Source organism: Balaenoptera acutorostrata, chromosome 7, assembly GCF_949987535.1.
Source record: "Balaenoptera acutorostrata chromosome 7, mBalAcu1.1, whole genome shotgun sequence".
In the NCBI taxonomy this organism is placed as follows: Eukaryota; Metazoa; Chordata; class Mammalia; order Artiodactyla; family Balaenopteridae; genus Balaenoptera; species Balaenoptera acutorostrata.
Window position 1 is genome coordinate 28,425,275 of NC_080070.1, and position 20,823 is coordinate 28,446,097.

A 20,823-nucleotide genomic window follows, 5' to 3' on the forward strand; every position below is an offset into this window, starting at 1 on the left:
TAGATGTAAATTGAGTGCTAAAGGAATATTTAAAGTGGATTGAGATAATTTTTAGCAGTCAGACTGCAAGAGGACGCTTCTGTGTGGGAAGTGGGAAAAGCATTTGGGGGCGAGTCCAGGGGCTCTCATTGCCAGGCTCCAGCACTACCGTGAACTCAGTGACTAAGTCGAGGCACGTGGTCCGTTTCTCAAAAGAACCTATTGATTTCCTTCTCTGTAAAAGCAGTAGAATTTATGATTTATATCTTCCTTTTCAGTTCTAACCATTTGCTTTAATATATAATTTTACTGAGGTCAAAATATATGATCTTAAAGCATGTTTGCGTAGGTGCTTTCAAGCTATTTTTCTGGCCAACCATTTTTTCAGGTCCTTTGGGTACATGAAAACAGAAAGATGACTTGATACATACTTCCAGCTCCATTTCTCCCATGATCCTTGGCATCTTATATATTTCACCAGCAGAGCTCCTGTGGCTGTTAATAAAAGGGGACCTTATATGATGTTTACATTAGAAATTAGAATGCTAGTTGTAGAATAGCAGTAGTAGTCATAGTAATAATAATAATGACTAATGTTTGTTCATGTTTGCCAGGCAGTTTTCTAAGTACTTGACTAATGTTACTCATTAAATCTGCATTACAACTCTTAAGAGTGAGATCCTGCAAATTTTTCCAGATAAACCAGAATTCAGTTGCAAGTAGTGCTCCCCTGTAATTAGGCAACATGGGGACCCTGGAGAAACTGAGGCAAAGAGACAGTGTAATAACACACCCAAGGTTACATAGTAAGATGTGGAGCTAACTTCTGAACCTAGACAGTCTTGCTCCAGAACTCATGCTCCTAAACATTATATTTTTTTTATGAATATGCTTGGGACGCTGTCCCTCCTGCCTGTACTGTTTGGGCTGCACCAAAAGAATGTAGATCTAAAAAAAATAAAGAATGTAGATCTGCTTTCTTAACTTTTTCTGTCAAAGTACCTATAAAAAACAAATATACAGTAATAAACTTGATTTCATTTTGTACAGAAATCTTCATATGGATCATAGGCAGGTAATGTTAATGGGGTAGGTATTTTAAAGACATCACTGTGTGGTCCACTCTTTTACACTTCCTAACTGCCATTCCAACTGCCCCTATAATCTTACACCTGATTGTTTTTAATGTGTGCAAATGTTTTCCAGGTGCTTTTTATAAACTTCCAGATTAACCTTTCCTGATCTTTTGCAGCTGATTCTTCTATGTAATGATCTTCAATTGTTGCTGAGTGGCTTCTAGACTAATTGGAGTAATTTTCCGAATGGCCCATTTCAGTCTCCCTGGGCTCCTCGTAGGTCTCATTCAAGTAAATCACCATAATCCAGGCACCTCAAGAAAAAGAAGCTAATCAGTTTGAGCTTTGCAGACAAAGAAGGAAGTAGCAGCCAAGTGATGCCCCCTTTTTCCAGTCTGTGGACTGAGTGCAGAATATTCAGATTTCTGGCATTCTTTCCTTTGGGATGAAAATGGCTTATACCTAGGATAAGCATATAATTTTTCATTCATTGTGTAATGATTGTGAGAGTGAAAGGAAGTATGATAAGAATAATAGGTATAAGCCATGGCTATCCTGGGCACACAGGATATGGCTCAGCCTTGAGGGTTGCCATCCTTTCTGATCAGGAGAAGCTGGGGAAGTTGTCTGCCTTTCTGAATAGAAAGGATATGATGCCAGCAGTGGCAGCCGTCATGTGCCGCCAGACCTCAGGTGTCATTTTGCCTCTTCCGCATTATTCCACTCCCTGAGTCCTTTCCCTCAGAATCGGGGATGGAAGTAAGGAAGTTTATCTCTGTTTTAATTTCCTTTTCTAATCCTAAAGTATAGTTAGAGAAGTGAAGCTAATTGAGCTTTTTTGTGGTTACAAGGCGAAGCAGATTTATTTTTGAGCACATCAGTGAAGATTAGGATACTAGATAAAAAGGAAAGCAATCTTCTGTCAAATCTATCAAATGGAGAAGATCAGGATTCTTTTTTATTTTTTTCACTGTAAAAAGGCAGCTTACATTGTGATGCTGGTGGGTGCAGGGGCGAGCAACCTGTCGGCCTCCATTTCTGAGCTGGAGGGGCCCCAGAGGCCCTGAGGCCAGCTCTCTAAGTGCAAGGGTCCCTGAGGGCTGCCTGGTCCACATTTGCAAAGTGGAGTGCAGGGCAACTTCTCCCCAGGTCAACCCAGCTGGTCAACCCAGCCGGTTTGCCTGCCTCTCACTTGGGTCCAGGTGAGAGCTTCCTCAAATCCACATGACTCTTGTCACCAGATTCTTAAGTAGCTGAATTTAGGACCAACTACGATGGGAAGACTTGTTGTGTTGCCTTCAGAAGTTAAGTCTCTTTACCTGATGCTTCATCAGGCTTTTCAAATGGGCCTTCCCACTGGGCCAGCTCTTCTAATTCCTTCTAACAGCCAAGACAGTATTCCAGAGTCTGTGTTCTTCTGTTCACTTTCATTTTTCTCAAAAAGCCAAGATCTTCAGGTCTTGCAGGACCTTGCCTACCATGTTCTCCAACTGAAGAGGACTGTAGAGCTTGAACCCTTGCCACACCCCCAGTTATCTATATCAGGCTTCTTAATCACTGGAAGACAGTTTGCTACCCTCACATTTTTTCTTCAAAGGGAGAAAATCAGCAGTGCTCCATCGAAGAAAATTCCCACATATAGGTTAATATCAGCCTTTTCTTTTTCCTCCCACTCTCAAGGGCTATATAGACAAATGGAAGTTAAAGAAACTGCCTATGCAAGTGTGTTCTGGGGTCTAGGGTAAAGCAGCGAATCACTGAACATACCATGAGTAGTATTTTGCATCTTAGGTCAGAATTTCCTTTGAAACTCAGTACTTGGTAGGATGGCAGCCTATACTACAATTACAATGGAGAAAAAAGTAAATGAGAAGATAGGATTTTGGTTTAGAGGAGAATGAAGAGGTTTATTTTCAATAGAATTCACAAGAAATTGTAGGGGAGCAAAACTTGCCACCCCAATATGTCTGTGGCATGCAGATTATTTTGAGCTGAAAACAATCAAGGCCTAAAAGACTCAGGAAGAAATTTGGAAGGAAGCTATCACCATACATAACTATAGTATGAACTAGGTGTATAGACAGGGAGGAACCTAGCAAAGTCTGTTAAAATTTCCGTGTCCCATTGTCTCTGCATGGCCCAGCAAACATTTATTTACCAAACATTCGCTCTTCTATATCCTTGTGAAATGCCTTCCTCCCCTCTGAAGTCCCAAACCACTGCCCACAACATCCTCTTGTCTTTAGCTAAAGATAGTATTTAGTGTGAGGTTTTCAGCCATTTTGGTGAGTTACTCAGTTTTCCTGGGTCTCTCCCATGTATGTGTTATTAAAATTTGTGTGATTTTCTCTTGTTAATCTGTCTCAGGTCAACTTAATTCTTTGACCAGGCAGAAGACCATAGAAGGGTAGAGGAAAATTTCTTCCTCCCCAACAAAATCAAAGTGGGAATGTGATACAGAAATTGAATTATTTATGGGGACTGAAGAAATTTATTCGAATGTTTTCATTTAGAGGTAATAAGCCAAAACTCTCCTTAGTGAAGGAAAATATGAGAAAAATAGTGAATTAGAATAGGCTACCCCTAAATCCCAATGTCTTAATGCAACAAAAGTTTGTTTCTTATTCATATTACATGTCTAATGAGGGTCGACAGTGCTCAAAAGAGTCACACAATGGATCTGGGCTGAGAATGATGACATTTCAACACGTGGTTTCATAAACACAGAGGCAGAGGAAAGGGAACATGGCAAATTATATATAGAAACAAGAAATAGAAAACCAAAGTTAAAAAAAATTTTTTTTGGAATGTACTATAGAACTCATAAATTTAACTTGCCACACATTGCTAATATTGAGTTTTCAAAGTGGCCTTTCAGTTTATATTAGTTGCTAATTTTTTGTTGTGTGCGTACATAATATGTATGGTCAATTAGCTTCTTTCTATACATGACTAAATGAAAAGCATTGCAGAGATTCTTTTTTGGGATTTTTTCTAATCTTCAAATATGTTGGTTTCCTTTTCAGGTGAACATTTTAGGCATTTCTAAAGGTAAACATTACTATTTTATGATAATATTTCATTTAACTCTCTTTTTCTATGACAGGAGGGTTGGTTCTTTTTCTTAGGGTAAAATAGGTCCACAATTCCGTATCTAAATTCTAAACTCCAAAAATGTTTGAAAATGGAAGGTTTTTTAATAACTCATTTGGAAGCAAAACCTGACCTGAATTGAGAAAAGGCTATTTATGGTCTTTATCCCACTTTAATGTGATTATGGATATATTTTTTTATAGAAGTATTAATGTATTTGCTTCTGGAGTACTTCCCCAGACCCACTGGAGGTGCTATAGAATATACAGTATATGTCCGTATTACCTTTCAAAAATCTGAAAAAAACCTGAATTTCAAACACATCTGTCCCTTCAGGTTTCAGAAAAGGGACTATGGATCTGTATTTGCAGTCTCTTAACAAGCTCACAAAGGTATTATGATCCAAATTCAGTTCTTACAGATAATTTCTAAAGAATAATTTTCAGGTTCTTGGTCTAAATTATTCTTCTAATACCTTTTTCTGATTCATTCATTTGCATTTTAGCATGAAGTAACAATGGGAAATACTTTGAAATGCTTGATTTCATAAAGCCACTAGATGGCATCTTTGTAAAAATAGAAATACTTTAAAAGAAATGTTTATTGTATAAATAAAGGCTGAGATAAATAAAGGTGGATTCTTATTTCATGAGAAATAAAGATAAGTCATTTTGGGCAATAAATCCTGAGAAAAATGCATAGGTTTATGGTGAAAAGTAAAATGGTATTTTAAATTACTTTTCCACCTTCAGAATTGAGGGTCTTTTTCTGACTGGTTGTTTTCAGCTTGCATTTACATTTATTTTATATAACCAAACAACCGTATATCTGTGTGTGTGTTTGTGTGTGTGTATACACATATATATGTATGTGCTTTTGATGTGCTTTCCAACTTGTATAGACTACCTGGGAAGCCTACCAATTAAGTTAGGCTTATATTGTAAAATTGAGTTGTATAAAATCGCCTCCACAGCAAACTATAAATAAAATATGAACATATAGTGGGTATCAAGTCATATTTAAGATGGTGAAGTACTTAAGTTATCTACCACCAGGTTTTCATCCCTCCATCTCCTGCCTCTATGACTAAATCTAGCTTTTCATACTGTCCCTAACAGGGAGGGCAGTGAATGATACATTTTAAACAGGAGACCCAGAAAGGTGAGTGTTTAAAACCAATTAAATTCGCATTACTAGTAAAATTTAAGATACATTATGATTTTGGAGATGGGAGTAGGGGAGCACTGAGAAGAATTTGTCTGCATATCTCCAGCAACATCTGGTTTATTCATGAGACACTAACCCTAGTGGTTATCAAAATGCCCTTTTCTCTGCTCTTTATGAATATGTGGATTCATGAAATGATTTAAATGCATATGCTTTGGGACTTTTCTGGTGGTCCAGTGGTTAAGACTCCAAGCTCCCAATGAAGACGGCCCAGGTTCCCTCCCTGGTCAGGGAACTAAATCTGGCATGACGCAACTAAAAAAAGATCCCGCATGCTGCAACTAAACATCCTGCTGAAACTAAGACCGGGCGCAGCCAAAAAAACAAAAACAAAACATTTTTATCTAAAACCATTAGCAAAGCCAATTTCATCTGAGAATATAATACATATTTTATATTGTTCTAGTAAGAAATATCTATTTTAAAATGAGATAAAGATGGAAAAAATTACTTTGGACATTAGGAAGTTATTGGGGAGAGGAGAATGCAATTTCAACAGAATGGCATAAAGGAATGAAGACATTGAACATTATGAAGGAAGAATGGACCTGTACTATATATAACACAAATTTTAATTTTATTACTTAATCTTACATCCTTTTTAAATAGCAAAGGGTTTTAGGTCAAAGGCAGCATAGAATAGTGGTTTAAAATGGAGGTTCTGGAGTCACACTGCTTGGGTTTATTTCTGGTTCCCCCCACCAAACCTCTCTGAGCCTTAGTTTCCTCATTAGTAAGAGGAAGCAGATCACAGTTCTTCCTTTAAAAAATCATTGTAAAATTTAAATTAGAAGTATATGTAAGTGCTTAGTAACAAATAATAATAAATGTTAGCTATTATGAAGCCACATGAAGTTTGTTACTACATATACAATAGGAACACAATTGATCCTTTCCCGCAATAATACGTGCTTCTTTAAAAACCTTCTCAATTTAAAGAATTTATAGTCATAGGAAAAAAAACCCGTTTATAATTCAGTGATTAACAATAGCTTTGCTTCTCCTGACTTAAAAGGGGAATTATTTAATAGCTCCTATCTCCCTTTTCTGTTTGGCTGCAAGGGAGCTAAGAGCCAAGTTCCAAATTTAAGAAAAGCAAGTAGGCACCTGCTGTTGAACACCTGTGTTCTCCTTTGCTTAGGTCCTCACTCTCACTTCATATTTACATTTTCTCTAACCCTGATTTTTTATATCCATAGCGCGAATTGCTGTCAGTATTTCGTTCGGAGAACTGTGCCATTTCACAAGTGTAAAAGACAGCTTAGAGAGTGGTTACCATCAGAACCACTTTTGGATCTAGGTAGCGAGTAGGTAAGAAATCCCCTCGCTCCCTCACCCCGCCCCAACCTCTGCTTCACTCCTTCTCTCCGCCCCCTCCCCTGGCTCCGCCCCCTCCCCTGGCTCCGCCCCCTCCCCTGGCTCCATCCCTCGCCCCTTTTTTTCTAAGCGCCGGCACCGCCTCTTCTCGCGGGAGTGGTGTTCTGGTGGGAGGGAGTGGTGCCGGGGCCGTTGCTAGGATACAACCGGAAACAGAGAATTCGGTGAGTGTGGATTCCGCTTTCTAGGAACCCGGGAAACCGCTTCTCCCCGACTAACTGCGTTTCTTAGGTAGGAGGACAGGTTCTGGCTGCCCTCGACTGGCCCTATCCCTAGGCCGACCTTGAGCGGGTGGCTAAGGCGCTGGACTCCGAGGGCTCTGTGCGGGGCGTTGATGCAACCTGGGCTCTGGGGACTGTATGGCCACTCGGGAACGTTTCACCTTTGCCTAAAAAACTGTGCCAAGCATCCCATCTTTCTTGGTTCCTTTTCTGGCTCCGTATCTCTAATTTGGGATTCGGAAGTAGCGGCATCAAGCTAGGAGGTGTACCTCACCTCCCACCCCGAGCGCTTATCACGGTTAATAATATAGAAGCAAGACGTGTGTGCAACCCAGTCTGGCGTTAGAAAATGTTTAGCCATCCATGGTGACCATTTTTAGTCTTTATAGAGCGCTTTCAGACATTCCTCTTTCACTCCTCTCCACCCACGGTCTTTGCTGTGCCCTGTTAAGAAACTTAAATGCTCAACAAGGCTATTTGGTAGAAGGGAAAACTGGATCCCTGCCTTACTATTTACACTAATATTCTAGATATACCAACGAAATTATGCATTGTAGGTGAAAGGGGGACGTTTTTGTATGCAGTCATAGGAGAGTGTTTTTTTTTCTTTTTAAACAACTTTTTAAATATTATAACATTTACCCTTGAATACATAATACATAAAGATGATTAAAAGTTCAAAGAGTAAGAAGAGTGAACAGTGAAAATCTGTCTTGCGCCCATGTTCCCCAACTCCCTGCCCTCCAGTTCACCTTCCAGAGGTTTCTACACATATACAAAAGTAGTCGTATCTGTAACATTGTACATACTGGTATGTGCTTTTGTTGGAGGAGAGGTCATTGAAAGGACATGACCTCCGGTTTACCCACTACCCAGGGGGGCAGTCGGAGGCTCTTTTCCCTTCCCCTGTCCTTGGAATGTACCTTCTGCCCATTGTTCCTGAACTAGGAGATGTGCTATTGAGACCATCGGAACTGTATACCTGACTGAAGCCAGTTAAGATTTCATAAACTCAGGAATTTTGGCGGGTAGATGTTGAGATTTACTGTCTTTAGGCTGCCTAAGACAACCCTCCTTTGTAAGTTTCCTTGCTTATTAAACCTGCCACCTGCAATCTGGAGCGGTCTGCCTCTTTCTTCGATTCTCCTTGCCCTCTGTGTACCAGGCTCAATTTCTGTTTTACCCAGCGAATTCTGGAGGTTGTGAACCAAGAGCTTTGCTTTTTCACTTAATTGAAGAATACAGTATGTAGCCTTTAGAATTGGCTTCTTCATTTATCATAATTTATTTGAGATTCACACATGTTGTATCAATAGTTTATTCCTTTTTATTTATGCGTGGTATTCCATTTTATGAAGGCATCATAGTATGTGTATCCATTCCTCAGCTAAGGAACGTTTGTGTTGTTTCCTGTCTTTGGTGATTAAAAATGAAGCCTTTATTAACTTTTGTGTGAAGGTTTTGAGTGAATGTAGTTTTTCATTCCACTTGGGTAAAGGATACAGATTGCTGGGTCATATGATAAATGTGTTTAATTTTACAAGAAACCTGACAGTTATCTCAAACGCTATATCAATTTTCACTTTTGCATCAAGGTATAAGAGCTCCACTTGTATTCATACTCACTGGCTATTGTTGGGTTAAAAAATTTTTTAAACTATTCTAATAGATGTGTAGTGAAATCTCATTGTGATTTGAAGTTTCATTTCTCTAATGACTAATGATATTGAGCATTTTTCATGTGCTTGTACTCAGGGCCAGGATTAGAGTAAGGCAACTGAGGCAACTAGGTCTAAAATCTTAGGAGGCATTTATTCTCAGGTGCAAGTGCGTGTATAGGGCAGTGCAGGTGCCGCGCTTGCCTCAATCTTGTCCTGGCTCTGCTTATTTGCTTTCTTTTGTATATTCTTTGATGACGGATCTGTTTAAATCTTTTACTCATTTTTTTCACTGTTATTTTTTTCTTATTATTGATTTTTTCAAGTTCTCTATATATTCTGGGTACACGTCCTTTATCAGATAAGAGTTTTGCAAAAAACTACATCCCAGTGTATGGTTTGCCTTTTGATTCTTCTAGTTGTCTTTTTTTAAGAGCAGAAGTTTTTGATTTTGTTGCTGTTGCTGTTTTAGAAGATGCTATCTTGGCCATCATGGGGGGAGGATGACCCACCAGATAGAAACAAAAGCATTATCTCAGATTCTCCAAAAAGGGTAGATAATTATGTTGCTAGGAGTTAAGGCTTCTTTATGGTGCTCTCTTTCTAATCAGGCCACTAAACTTTGTTATAGGAGAAAATAACCAAAAGGAAGATTTGTGTGTGTGTGTGGGTGAGAGCCTAAAGAAGTTTCTCGAACTTCTTAAAAGTCAAAGTTTTGTCCAGTTTTGTCTCATTTTTTTTCTCTTTATTGTTCCTGAATTTTAAAACTTTGTTTCAGTTCTTTTATTGGTTGTTCTTGAAGTTTAACTATGCATATTTAATTTTAACAATGTCTAGAGTTAAGAATATCATAGCTCTCAATTTTGTAAACAGTATAAGGAACTGATAATAGTTTATTCTCATCTTTCCCTTCCCAGTTACGTATTCTTATTGTCTCATATTTTAATTTTCTGCTATTATTTTGTGTTGACAATATTTATTTGGGTTTACCCATATGTTTATGATTTATTTGTTTACCTTTCCTTCTTGTACTTCAGACTTACATTGGGCCCATTTTACTCCTCTTCAAGTGTATCCTTTAGAAGTTCCTTTAGAGCAGATATCTTGGTGATAACTTGTTTGTAAATGTTTCTGTTTTTCTTCTTGAAAGATAGTTTTGCTGGGTGTACAATTATGGGTTGATAGTTACCTTCTTTTAATTAGTCTATTATTGCCTTGGCTTCTATTTTTCTGATGAGAAATTGCAGCGATTTTACTTTTCTTTCCTTTGCATTAATGCCAGCAAATATGATTCAAAACAGTGGATGATATGTCCTTGATCACTGTTTGCTTTTCGGATTTTCTGTTTGTTATTCTGTAATTTAGTTATAATATAAATGGCTATGAATTATTTCTATTTATCCTGTTAAGTATATTTTTATATTGTGCTTCCTGGACCTGGATTCATATTTTTAATTGGTTTTGAAAAATTTTCAGCCATTACCTTTTACGATATTTTCTCCTTTCCATCTTTGTTTTCTTCTAGGACTCCAATTTGACACATGCCAAATCAGGGGCTGGCAGACTTTTTCTGAAAAGGGCTTCATAGGCTACATGCAGTCTCTGTTGCACACTCTTTGTTTTTTATTAATATATTTAAAAAAATTTTTCTTTTATTTATTTATGGCTGCATTGGGTCTTTGTTGCTGCACACATGTGGGATCTTCCCAGACCAGGGCTCAAACCCATGTCCCCTGAGTTGGCAGGGAGATTCTTAACAACTGCACCACCATGGAAATCCCTCTTTGTTTTTTATTTTAGCAATACAAAGCCATTCTTAGCTCACAACAAGAGACATGCTTAGCAGAAAAATATGCTAGACTTTCTTTTTCTTTTCTCCATGGGTCTTAATCTCTCATATTTTTCATATCCTTATCTCTTTGCAATAGTCTATATAAAAGCTTTTGATTTATCTTCCAGTTTACTAATTCTCTCTTCAGCTCTAATGCTGTATTCATTGAATTCAACAAGTATACATTTTTATTCAGGATATTATTAATTATTTTTAATTTGTCATCTGGTAGCCAGAGAACTTCACTAAGGTTAATTTTTTTCTCCATAAGGATCTATGCTTAAGTGAAAGTTCCAAACACAGCTTTTCCATCTCACTACTATTTCAAGTTTTAATCTTGCCTGTGCTTTTGCCTCAGAAATCAGCCTCAGGGCCACTTCCCCTGTCCCCTTTTCTTGGCTGCCAACCTCTATAGGTAGGCTCCTGGCTATACTGGCTTCTCACTGCTCTGATCCAGCTCCTGTCTCTGATGCCCGGCTCTGGGCTGCTCTGGCCCACCCTGGCCCAAGCTCCTGTATGCTGTCGTACTGTTTCCCAAGCCAAAACTCTTGGTTGCTGTAGCTTAGGCCCTAGTTAGCTCCAAGATCAACCCACATTTGTTTGTTGATATGTTTGTTTTGGGGGACAGAGGTCATTGGACACCTCTGCTACAACTTGTGAGAGCAAAGCTACTACAGTGTGTACTTTCCAGCATATAGTTGCTGTGGAGATGTCAGGTTCCTTGGAGCTTCTATTCAATTGCAATGTCAGAAGCATACATAGCCTTTTTTAGAAAAAAGGCTATTGAAAAAAATTCTTCTTTCACAAGGCATTGTTCATTGAATAAGAGATGACAACATATTTTAGAATTTTTAAAATATATTCTTCATAGAATATTTCTCTCAGATTTATTGTGTTTTGAGGTTCTCTTTTTGGTGCACATTTTTACTTTCTGTGGTGTTTTTATTAAAAATTCACCAATGTTTTTTACCTAATGCCATTACTAAGATAATATTAAAAAAATAATGAGCCACATTGTAGTATACTATGAACATTGCTGTATGCCAGCAATGAATTTGATATTTGGTGTAGAAGTTTTAAGTGTAGTAAATATATATATATATATATATATATTTTTTTTTTTTTTAATTCAGGACAATGTCGGACCAGGAGGAAGGATCCGATGCTCAGAATGTTGATTCAGCAAAAGAAGGAGAGGATGCTTTCGGGACTATCAATATTCCAGTTCCCACAGAAGAGGTTCCAGAGTCAGATCAAACTGAAGACTGTGAATCTGAACTAGAGCCATCTAGTGGGGGCTGTGCAAAACGTGTTGAGGAGACGAGTGACCAGAGCGTTTTAAGCCTGGGCCTAAATGATGTCGAGCAACTCATGGAAGACGTTACGGCAGATGAACAAGTTTCATATTCTCCAGGAGACAGTGGAGAGTCTCTAGCTAAATCTGATAATGCAGTGCAGTCAGCCGAACAATATTCAAAAGATTCTCTGGCATTTCTGGAAAAAATAAAGGCTGTAAAGGAATCTCTGAAAACATCAATGAAAGATTCGTCAGCAACAGGTATTACCTAGGGAAGATAGGGTATTTTTTCCACCTCATTTTGAAGAATGGTTGTTTTTTCTTGTTTGCTTTTGCTTGAAGATTTATTTTATATTTGATATTACCTTCCCACTCCCTTATCCACCAAACCTCTGTGGCTATGCCCCTTGAATCTCTTAATTACGTGTGAAGCCTCTCCTCTATTCTGCAGTATCTACTTCCCTAAATGAAGGAGCATCAGTAAATTTTAAAGTGTTGTTTATCTGTTTTTCCCAAATAAAATAGGTTCTTAAAATGTTTAGGGAGAAATTTTTGAGTATAATTGTAATTCTTTTGCATGCCATTTTGGAATTAATTGTACATAGCTAGCAAGAGGTGGGATGGGAACTTGACACCATATTTTTCTAGTTTCATATACAGTACTCATTCCACGTATCTCGTTGATTTTACGTATTTCCATATTTCTGCTTAGTGTTAACTTTATATTAAGCTTCAGAAAAATCATTGTTGTCTTTCATTATGGGTTAATTTTAAAGATATAATGTTGACCACATGGCATGTGGAAGTTATTACTACATTGTTGGTAACAAAGCAGAAGGGGAGCAGGAAGAAGGTGGTTACGTGGAGAATTGTACTTGGGTGGTTAACTGACCACTCCTTCTCCCCCTTGTCCGTAAGTTTTGAGAGAGTTTCCATCCATAGAGTGGAGACCGTGGGTCATCATTTAACAATAACAGCAGCTTAGTCTGGCTGGTAAAATGTAGCTTTGGAATCTAGTGGAGTAGTTAGCTCTTGTGTGGTGTGTCCACACAAGTAAGAATAAAAAGGAGGAGGAGAAGTAATCAAGCCCATTTATGACAAATTGAAGTTGTTTTCCCTCAATTACATTATTCATTGTGAATTTGGGCTCCATTTTTTGATAATTCTGTGATTCCCTGTGATTATAGCTTTTACCAAATATATGATGATTAAAAAAAAGTGGTCTTGGTCCTGTAGTTCCTGAGGCTCACAGATTCCTGAACAAACTTTCCCTTCCCAAAGCTTAGGAAGTCGCTGCTATGAAAAATTTAAAATACATTAATCATAGAATTTTGAATCCAGGAAACAATTAAAATAGCCTTCTGATAATGTAACATCTGTGAGAGTGTTCTCTTATTAAGAGAGAACTGTGAAAATAATATTTAACAAGCTTAAAGAACCTTAGCATCAATAATGCCTTGTTACATTTCATGCTGGGATTAGTGATGAATGTCTCATAGAGCTTTATGAAAGCTGTCATGTCAGGCATCTAGAAATATATGAAACTTTTTTGGTCTACATGTGTACTCTCCACTCCATCTTACTTATATTACATCTTCTCCATTAAAATTTAAAGTCTTAGATATAAAAGTAAAAATTTTACCCCATCATAATTAGTTTTTAAGTACCATGTACCCTCCCTATAATTTGTAAACAGATAATCATTTTATAATAACAGTTTTTCTCTATTTTTAACATGTGTCTTGATTTTTATTTTATAGAGTTGGGAGTGAGCTACATAATGTCCATTTTTGTGAAAAGTAGATTTGTGCATAGTTATTCCAGATATTTGTAAAACAACAATGATTTTCTGTTTTGCATTTTGCCAGCTATAGTCATAAATCAATTATGGGAAGAAGAATGGACTTAGATAATCTTTTGTCATCGCAAGGTCAAGGAAAATTTTCTTTGAAAATTTCCCTGTTGGTTTTTCTTAACTTCATGAATACACACTGACTTCCTGATGCATGTATAAATATATAATCAAAGCATGTATGTTTCTCAGTTCAGGTCTCAGGGTCTCCCTTTGTAATACTACACAGAAACACTTGATGTTCTGAGATGTTTCCTATGTTTATATCTGAATTGTATATACCAGATATTGGGAATCTTTAAAAATTTTAAATGATTTTAAAAGAATCTTTAAAATCACTTTAGTTTCATTTCCTCTTTCTCGTGGTATTCTGGGCAAGGAGGTAATCTCGAACGTGCACTGATCCTCATAGAAGGCAATGCAAGAGAGATCTGAACTTTGAGCTGGAGTTGGGGGAGCAGGCATTGACCATTGATGCCAGTTCTTGAGGTTATGCATTGATTTTCAAAGCAAAACGCTGCAACTGAATGTTTGTCACTTCTCCTCTTAGAAAATGAACACTAGCTCTTATTACGGAGGTGTGGTGGGAGAACATGGCAGAGACAACCTGCATTCTATGTGATTACAAATTGTCCCATATTTCTCTGCCTGTGGATTCTATGATGCTGACCCTTGCTTTTAACTAAGACTCTTTTTTTTCTCTTATTTTTTCTACAGTAAAAGTTGTACTTCTTCCTGTGGGCCAGGAAATTATAATGCCCTTTAAAGTTGACACTGTTCTAAAATGCCTCAAGGATCATTTTTCATCTCTATTAGGTGTCCCACCTTATGTCCTGCAGATAAGATGTGCAGGTAAGCTTGGAGGCTAATAAAACTTATCGAGACTTCTCTTTGCTTTGTTAAACTAAATATCTTCGTGTTTACTGTTTGAACATTATATTGTGGTTATATATTCATTCATTCACACATTATTATTGAGGACATACTTTGTTCCAAATACTTTGCTCAGAGCCAAAGATATAAAGAAACATGAAACAAAATCCCTGTTTTCAAGTTGTTTACAGACTAGGAAGGAAGAAGATGTATGCAATGGTTACCACACAGTGTGTAAATGTTTTGATAGAGATATGTTCAAAAAGCTGTGAGAACAACGAGGAAGGAAACTGGGAGATTCTAGAAAGCTTCATCTGATAAAAGTGATAATACTTGTGCTAAGTCCCAAAGAGGTGAGAAAACCTGGGACTTTTGGGAAGTGGTAAGGAGTTTAGAGGGAGTAGAAGTAAATTATATATGGGAAGTAGGAGGAAATGAGGTTAAAAAAATAGATGATGAATGAGCATGTATAGAAAAAGAAGAGGACTGAAAATGGTTTATCTATCAGTCTTCTGTACATTAAGGTCAGTTCACATTCTGATGATGTTCAACTTTATTTGTATTTTGTGGGCAATATTGAGTAGCCCACCTTATATTAGCCTTGTGTCATGAGAGGCTGAGGTCTTAGTAACTGTGATAGAATTAAGCAGACTAGAATAGCTCAGGAAATGTTTCTGTAGAATATGCCTGCACAGATCATAATATTTTATTTTAAAAAGTTTGATATTAACTTATAAAGATGCCACAAGTTTCTAGGGCAATAAGAACATTTTTTTTGTGGGAAAATCCGAAGTGCTAAAAAGGAGTAAGCCATACGTATGAAGTTCTTCCTCCTTGCCAAATCAGAGAAAAACAATCAGTTCAATTTCAAAATTATTTTTAGAAAACTATTGTAATGAATGTGCTTCAATAGTAAGATGTTCATGTATTCAAACAACAGGTTACTAAAGCTTGATTGAGGAAACAAAGCTAAAATTTAAATAGTTATTGTAACAATAATGATACTGATGATGATAATGGTCATGTTGATGATGATGGCTAATTTAATGAGCACTTACTATGTGCTAGTCCTTCTACAGAATATTCTGCCTACATTATCACATTATCATTCAATCTATACAACAGTCCTTTGAGGTAGGTATTACTATTAATTTTTTTTTGAGAGATGGAAGCTAAAGCTTGAAGAACTTCTGCAAATTCCCAAAGCTTATGAGTGGCAGAGTCTGAACTTAAATATAGGTATGACTCCAAAAAGGGAATTTGGAACTGCTTGGCATTAACTATAAGGTGAAATTCAAAACTGGAGAAGAGAGAACACTTTGAGACTGAGCACCTGGCCAGTGGTACCTAAGAATCTATTTCTTTGCACTTCATGACTTTTCTTCTTTATGTGTAAATACCATGCATCGCCACTGGCTTAAGTCAGCAGCAATAAAAAAAGAGCTTGATTCTGTGCCAACCACTCTCTAAGTCAGGTGCTTTCTTCTTGTACTAGAACTGGAGTTCAAGTTTGGTGGGACTAAGCCTACACTAGAAACAATTAGAGGGCTGAAGAGGGCTCTGTGTTAGTTGGAAGAGGAATCTCTATTAGTTTCCTATGACTGTTGTAACAATTAACAAATTTAGTGGCTTATTTTGCTTATGGTTCTGGAGGCCAAAAATCCTAAATCAATTTCACTTGGATAACGTCAAGGTGTCAGCAGGGCTGTTCTCCCTCTGGAGGTTCTGGGGAGAGTCTGCTTCCTTGCCTTTTCCAGCTTCTAGAGTTGCATTTCTTGCATTCTTGGGCTTCCTCATCTTCAAAGTCAGCAGCATAGCATCTTTAAATCTCTCTCTGCTTCTGTCATATCATCTTCTCTGTAGTCAAATCTCCCTCCTCCTTCGTCTTAAAGGGCACTTCTGATTACATGTAAGGCTCATGTGAATAATCCAGGATAATCTACCCATCTCAAATCCTTAACTTAATAAAATCTGCAGTCACTTTTTCCATATAAGGTAGCATTCATGGACTTTAGGAATGTACATGGATATATTTTAGGGCCATTATTCAACCTATTGCAAAATCCATATAACGTTAATTTTTTTAAATTAAGAATTTAAGGTGAAATTGAAACTCAAAGATTTTTCAATGTGCTTTCTTGAACGTAGCTAAAATAGACTAGTGGTATCTGACATAGTTCTAAGAATGAGTAAAACAAACCTTTGCTATGTTAAATTCCTAATTGTAATTTAGGAAGAACATACATTGGAAAACTGATATAGTTTCTATCATTATACAAAGCAGCAGCCAGTAACATTGTATGTATTTATGTATGCCTTAAAATATAGAAAAAAGTAGATAGCCTCAACCACCAGAGGGCAGACAACAGAAGCAAGAAAAACTACAATCCTGCAGCCTGTGGTCCAAAAACCACAGTTACAGAAAGACAGAGAAGATGAAAAGGCAGAGGGCTATGTACCAGATGAAGGAACAAGAAAAAACCCCAGAAAAACAACTAAATGAAGTGGAGATAGGCAACCTTCCAGAAAAAGAATTCAGAATAATGATAGTGAAGATGATCCAGGACCTCGGAATAAGAATGGAGGCAAAGATTGAGAAGATGCAAGAAATGATTAACAAAGACCTAGAAGAATTAAAGAACAAACAAACAGAGATGACCAATACAATAACTGAAATGAAAACTACACTAGAAGGAATCAATAGCAGAATAACTGAGGCAGAAGAACGGATAAGTGACCTGGAAGACAGAATGGTGGAATTCACTGCTGCAGAACAGACTAAAGAAAAAAGAATGAAAAGAAATGAAGACAGCCTAAGAGACCTCTGGGACAACATTAAACGCAACAACATTCGCATTATAGGGGTCCCAGAAGGAGAAGAGAGAGAGAAAGGACCAGAGAAAATATTTGAAGAGATTATAGTCGAAAACTTCCCTAACATGGGAAAGGAAATAGCCACCCAAGTCCAGGAAGCGCAGAGAGTCCCATACAGAATAAACCCAAGGAGAAACACGCCGAGACACATAGTAATCAAAGTGGCAAAAATTAAAGACAAAGAAAAATTACTGAAAGCAGCAAGGGAAAAACGACAAATAACATACAAGGGAACTCCCATAAGGTTAACAGCTGATTTCTCAGCAGAAACTCTGCAAGCCAGAAGGGAGTGGCATGATATACTTAAAGTGATGAAAGGGAAGAACCTACAACCAAGATTACTCTACCCGGCAAGGATCTCATTCAGATTCGATGGAGAAATCAAAAGCTTTACAGACAAGCAAAAGCTAAGAGAATTCAGCACCACCAAACCAGCTCTACAACAAATGCTAAAGGAACTTCTCTAAGTGGGAAACACAAGAGAAGAAAAGGACCTACAAAAACAAACCCAAAACAATTAAGAAAATGGTCATAGGAACATACATATCGATAATTACCTTAAATGTGAATGGATTAAATGCCCCAACCAAAAGACATAGACTGGCTGAATGGATACAAAAACAAGACCCATATATATGCTGTCTACAAGAGACCCACTTCAGACCTAGGGACACATACAGACTGAAAGTGAGGGGATGGAAAAAGATATTCCATGCAAATGGAAATCAAAAGAAAGCTGGAGTAGCTATACTCATATCAGATAAAATAGACTTTAAAATAAAGAATGTTACAAGAGACAAGGAAGGACACTACATAATGATCCAGGGATCAATCCAAGAAGAAGATATAACAATTATAAATATATATGCACCCAACATAGGAGCACCTCAATACATAAGGCAACTGCTAACAGCTATAAAAGAGGAAATCGACAGTAACACAATAATAGTGGGGGACTTTAACACCTCACTTACACCAATGGACAGATCATCCAAAATGAAAATAAATAAGGAAACACAAGCTTTAAATGACACAATAGACCAGATAGATTTAATTGATATATATAGGACATTCCATCCAAAAACGGCAGATTACACGTTCTTCTCAAGTGCGCACGGAACATTCTCCAGGATAGATCACATCTTGGGTCACAAATCAAGCCTCAGTAAATTTAAGAAAATTGAAATCATATCAAGCATCTTTTCTGACCACAACGCTATGAGATTAGAAATGAATTACAGGGAAAAAAACGTAAAAAAGACAAACACATGGAGGCTAAACAATACGTTACTAAATAACCAAGAGATCACTGAAGAAATCAAACAGGAAATAAAAAAATACCTAGAGACAAATGACAATGAAAACACGACGACCCAAAACCTATGGGATGCAGCAAAAGCGGTTCTAAGAGGGAAGTTTATAGCTATACAAGCCTACCTAAAGAAACAAGAAAAATCTCAAGTAAACAATCTAACCTTACACCTAAAGAAACTAGAGAAAGAAGAACAAACAAAACCCAAAGTTAGCAGAAGGAAAGAAATCATAAAGATCAGAGCAGAAATAAATGAAATAGAAACAAAGAAAACAATAGCAAAGATCAATAAAACTAAAAGTTGGTTCTTTGAGAAGATAAACAAAATTGATAAGCCATTAGCCAGACTCATCAAGAAAAAGAGGGAGAGGACTCAAATCAATAAAATCAGAAACGAAAAAGGAGAAGTTACAACAGACACCGCAGAAATACAAAACATCCTAAGAGACTACTACAAGCAACTTTATGCCAATAAAATGGACAACCTGGAAGAAATGGACAAATTCTTAGAAAGGTATAACCTTCCAAGACTGAATAAGGAAGAAACAGAAAATATCAACAGACCAATCACAAGTAATGAAATTGAAACTGTGATTAAAAATCTTCCAACAAACAAAAGTCCAGGACCAGATGGCTTCACAGGTGAATTCTATCAAACATTTAGAGAAGAGCTAACACCCATCCTTCTCAAACTCTTCCAAAAAATTGCAGAAGAAGGAACACTCCCAAACTCATTCTATGAGGCCACCATCACCCTGATACCAAAACCAGACAAAGACACTACAAAAAAAGAAAATTACAGACCAATATCACTGATGAATATAGATGCAAAAATCCTCAACAAAATACTAGCAAACAGAATCCAACAACACATTAAAAGGATCATACACCACGATCAAGTGGGATTTATCCCAGGGATGCAAGGATTCTTCAATATACGCAAATCAATCAATGTGATACACCATATTAACAAATTGAAGAATAAAAACCATATGATCATCTCAATAGATGCAGAAAAAGCTTTTGACAAAATTCAACACCCATTTCTGATAAAAACTCTCCAGAAAGTGGGCATAGAGGGAACCTACCTCAACATAATAAAGGCCATATATGACAAACCCACAGCAAACATCATTCTCAATGGTGAAAATCTGAAAGCATTTCCTCTAAGATCAGGAAAGAGACAAGGATGTCCACTCTCACCACTATTATTCAACATAGTTCTGGAAGTCCTAGCCACGGCAATCAGAGAAGAAAAAGAAATAAAAGGAATACAAATTGGAAAAGAAGAAGTAAAACTGTCACTGTTTGCGGATGACATGATACTATACATAGAGAATCCTAAAACTGCCACCAGAAAACTGCTAGAGCTAATTAATGAATATGGTAAAGTTGCAGGTTACAAAATTAATGCACAGAAATCTCTTGCATTCCTATACACTAATGATGAAAAATCTGAAAGAGAAATTATGGAAACACTCCCATTTACCATTGCAACAAAAAAAATAAAATACCTAGGAATAAACCTACCTAGGGAGACAAAAGACCTGTATGCAGAAAACTATAAGACACTGATGAAAGAAATTAAAGATGATACAAATAGATGGAGAGATATACCATGTTCTTGGATTGGAAGAATCAACATTGTGAAAATGAGTATACTACCCAAAGCAATCTACAGATTCAATGCAATCCCTACCAAATTACCAATGGCATTTTTTACGGAGCTAGAACAAATCATCTTAAAATTTGTATGGAGACACAAAAGACCCCGAATAGCCAAAGCAGTCTTGAGGCAAAAAAATGGAGCTGGAGGAATCAGACTCCCTGACTTCAGACTATACTACAAAGCTACAGTAATCAAGACAATATGGTACTGGCACAAAAACAGAAACATAGATCAATGGAACAAGATAGAAAGCCCAGAGATTAACCCACGCACCTATGGTCAACTAATCTATGACAAAGGAGGCAAAGATATACAATGGAGAAAAGACAGTCTCTTCAATAAGTGGTGCTGGGAAAACTGGACAGCTACATGTAAAAGAATGAAATTAGAATACTCCCTAACACCATACACAAAAATAAACTCAAAATGGATTAGAGACCTAAATATAAGACTGGACACTATAAAACTCTTAGAGGAAAACATA

The 20,823-nt window shown here is 37.1% G+C and overlaps 1 protein-coding gene across 2 annotated transcripts in view; it reads left to right on the plus strand.

Annotated features, from left to right (window-relative positions):
- The first annotated feature begins 6,879 nt into the window (after positions 1–6,879).
- The window catches only part of IQUB (IQ motif and ubiquitin domain containing), a 68,926-nt gene continuing 54,982 nt past the window's right edge, over positions 6,880–20,823 (plus strand). Inside the window, exons 1-3 of one of the 2 annotated variants that reach the window (XM_057550541.1) lie at positions 6,880–6,916; positions 11,596–12,020; positions 14,329–14,463. In XM_057550541.1, the coding sequence (XP_057406524.1) occupies positions 11,600–12,020; positions 14,329–14,463 (556 nt within the window). In that variant the 5' untranslated portion in view covers positions 6,880–6,916; positions 11,596–11,599. Of the gene's footprint in view, positions 6,984–11,595; positions 12,021–14,328; positions 14,464–20,823 lie in introns of both variants that reach the window. The other variant, XM_007177226.2, reaches the window with a different exon arrangement.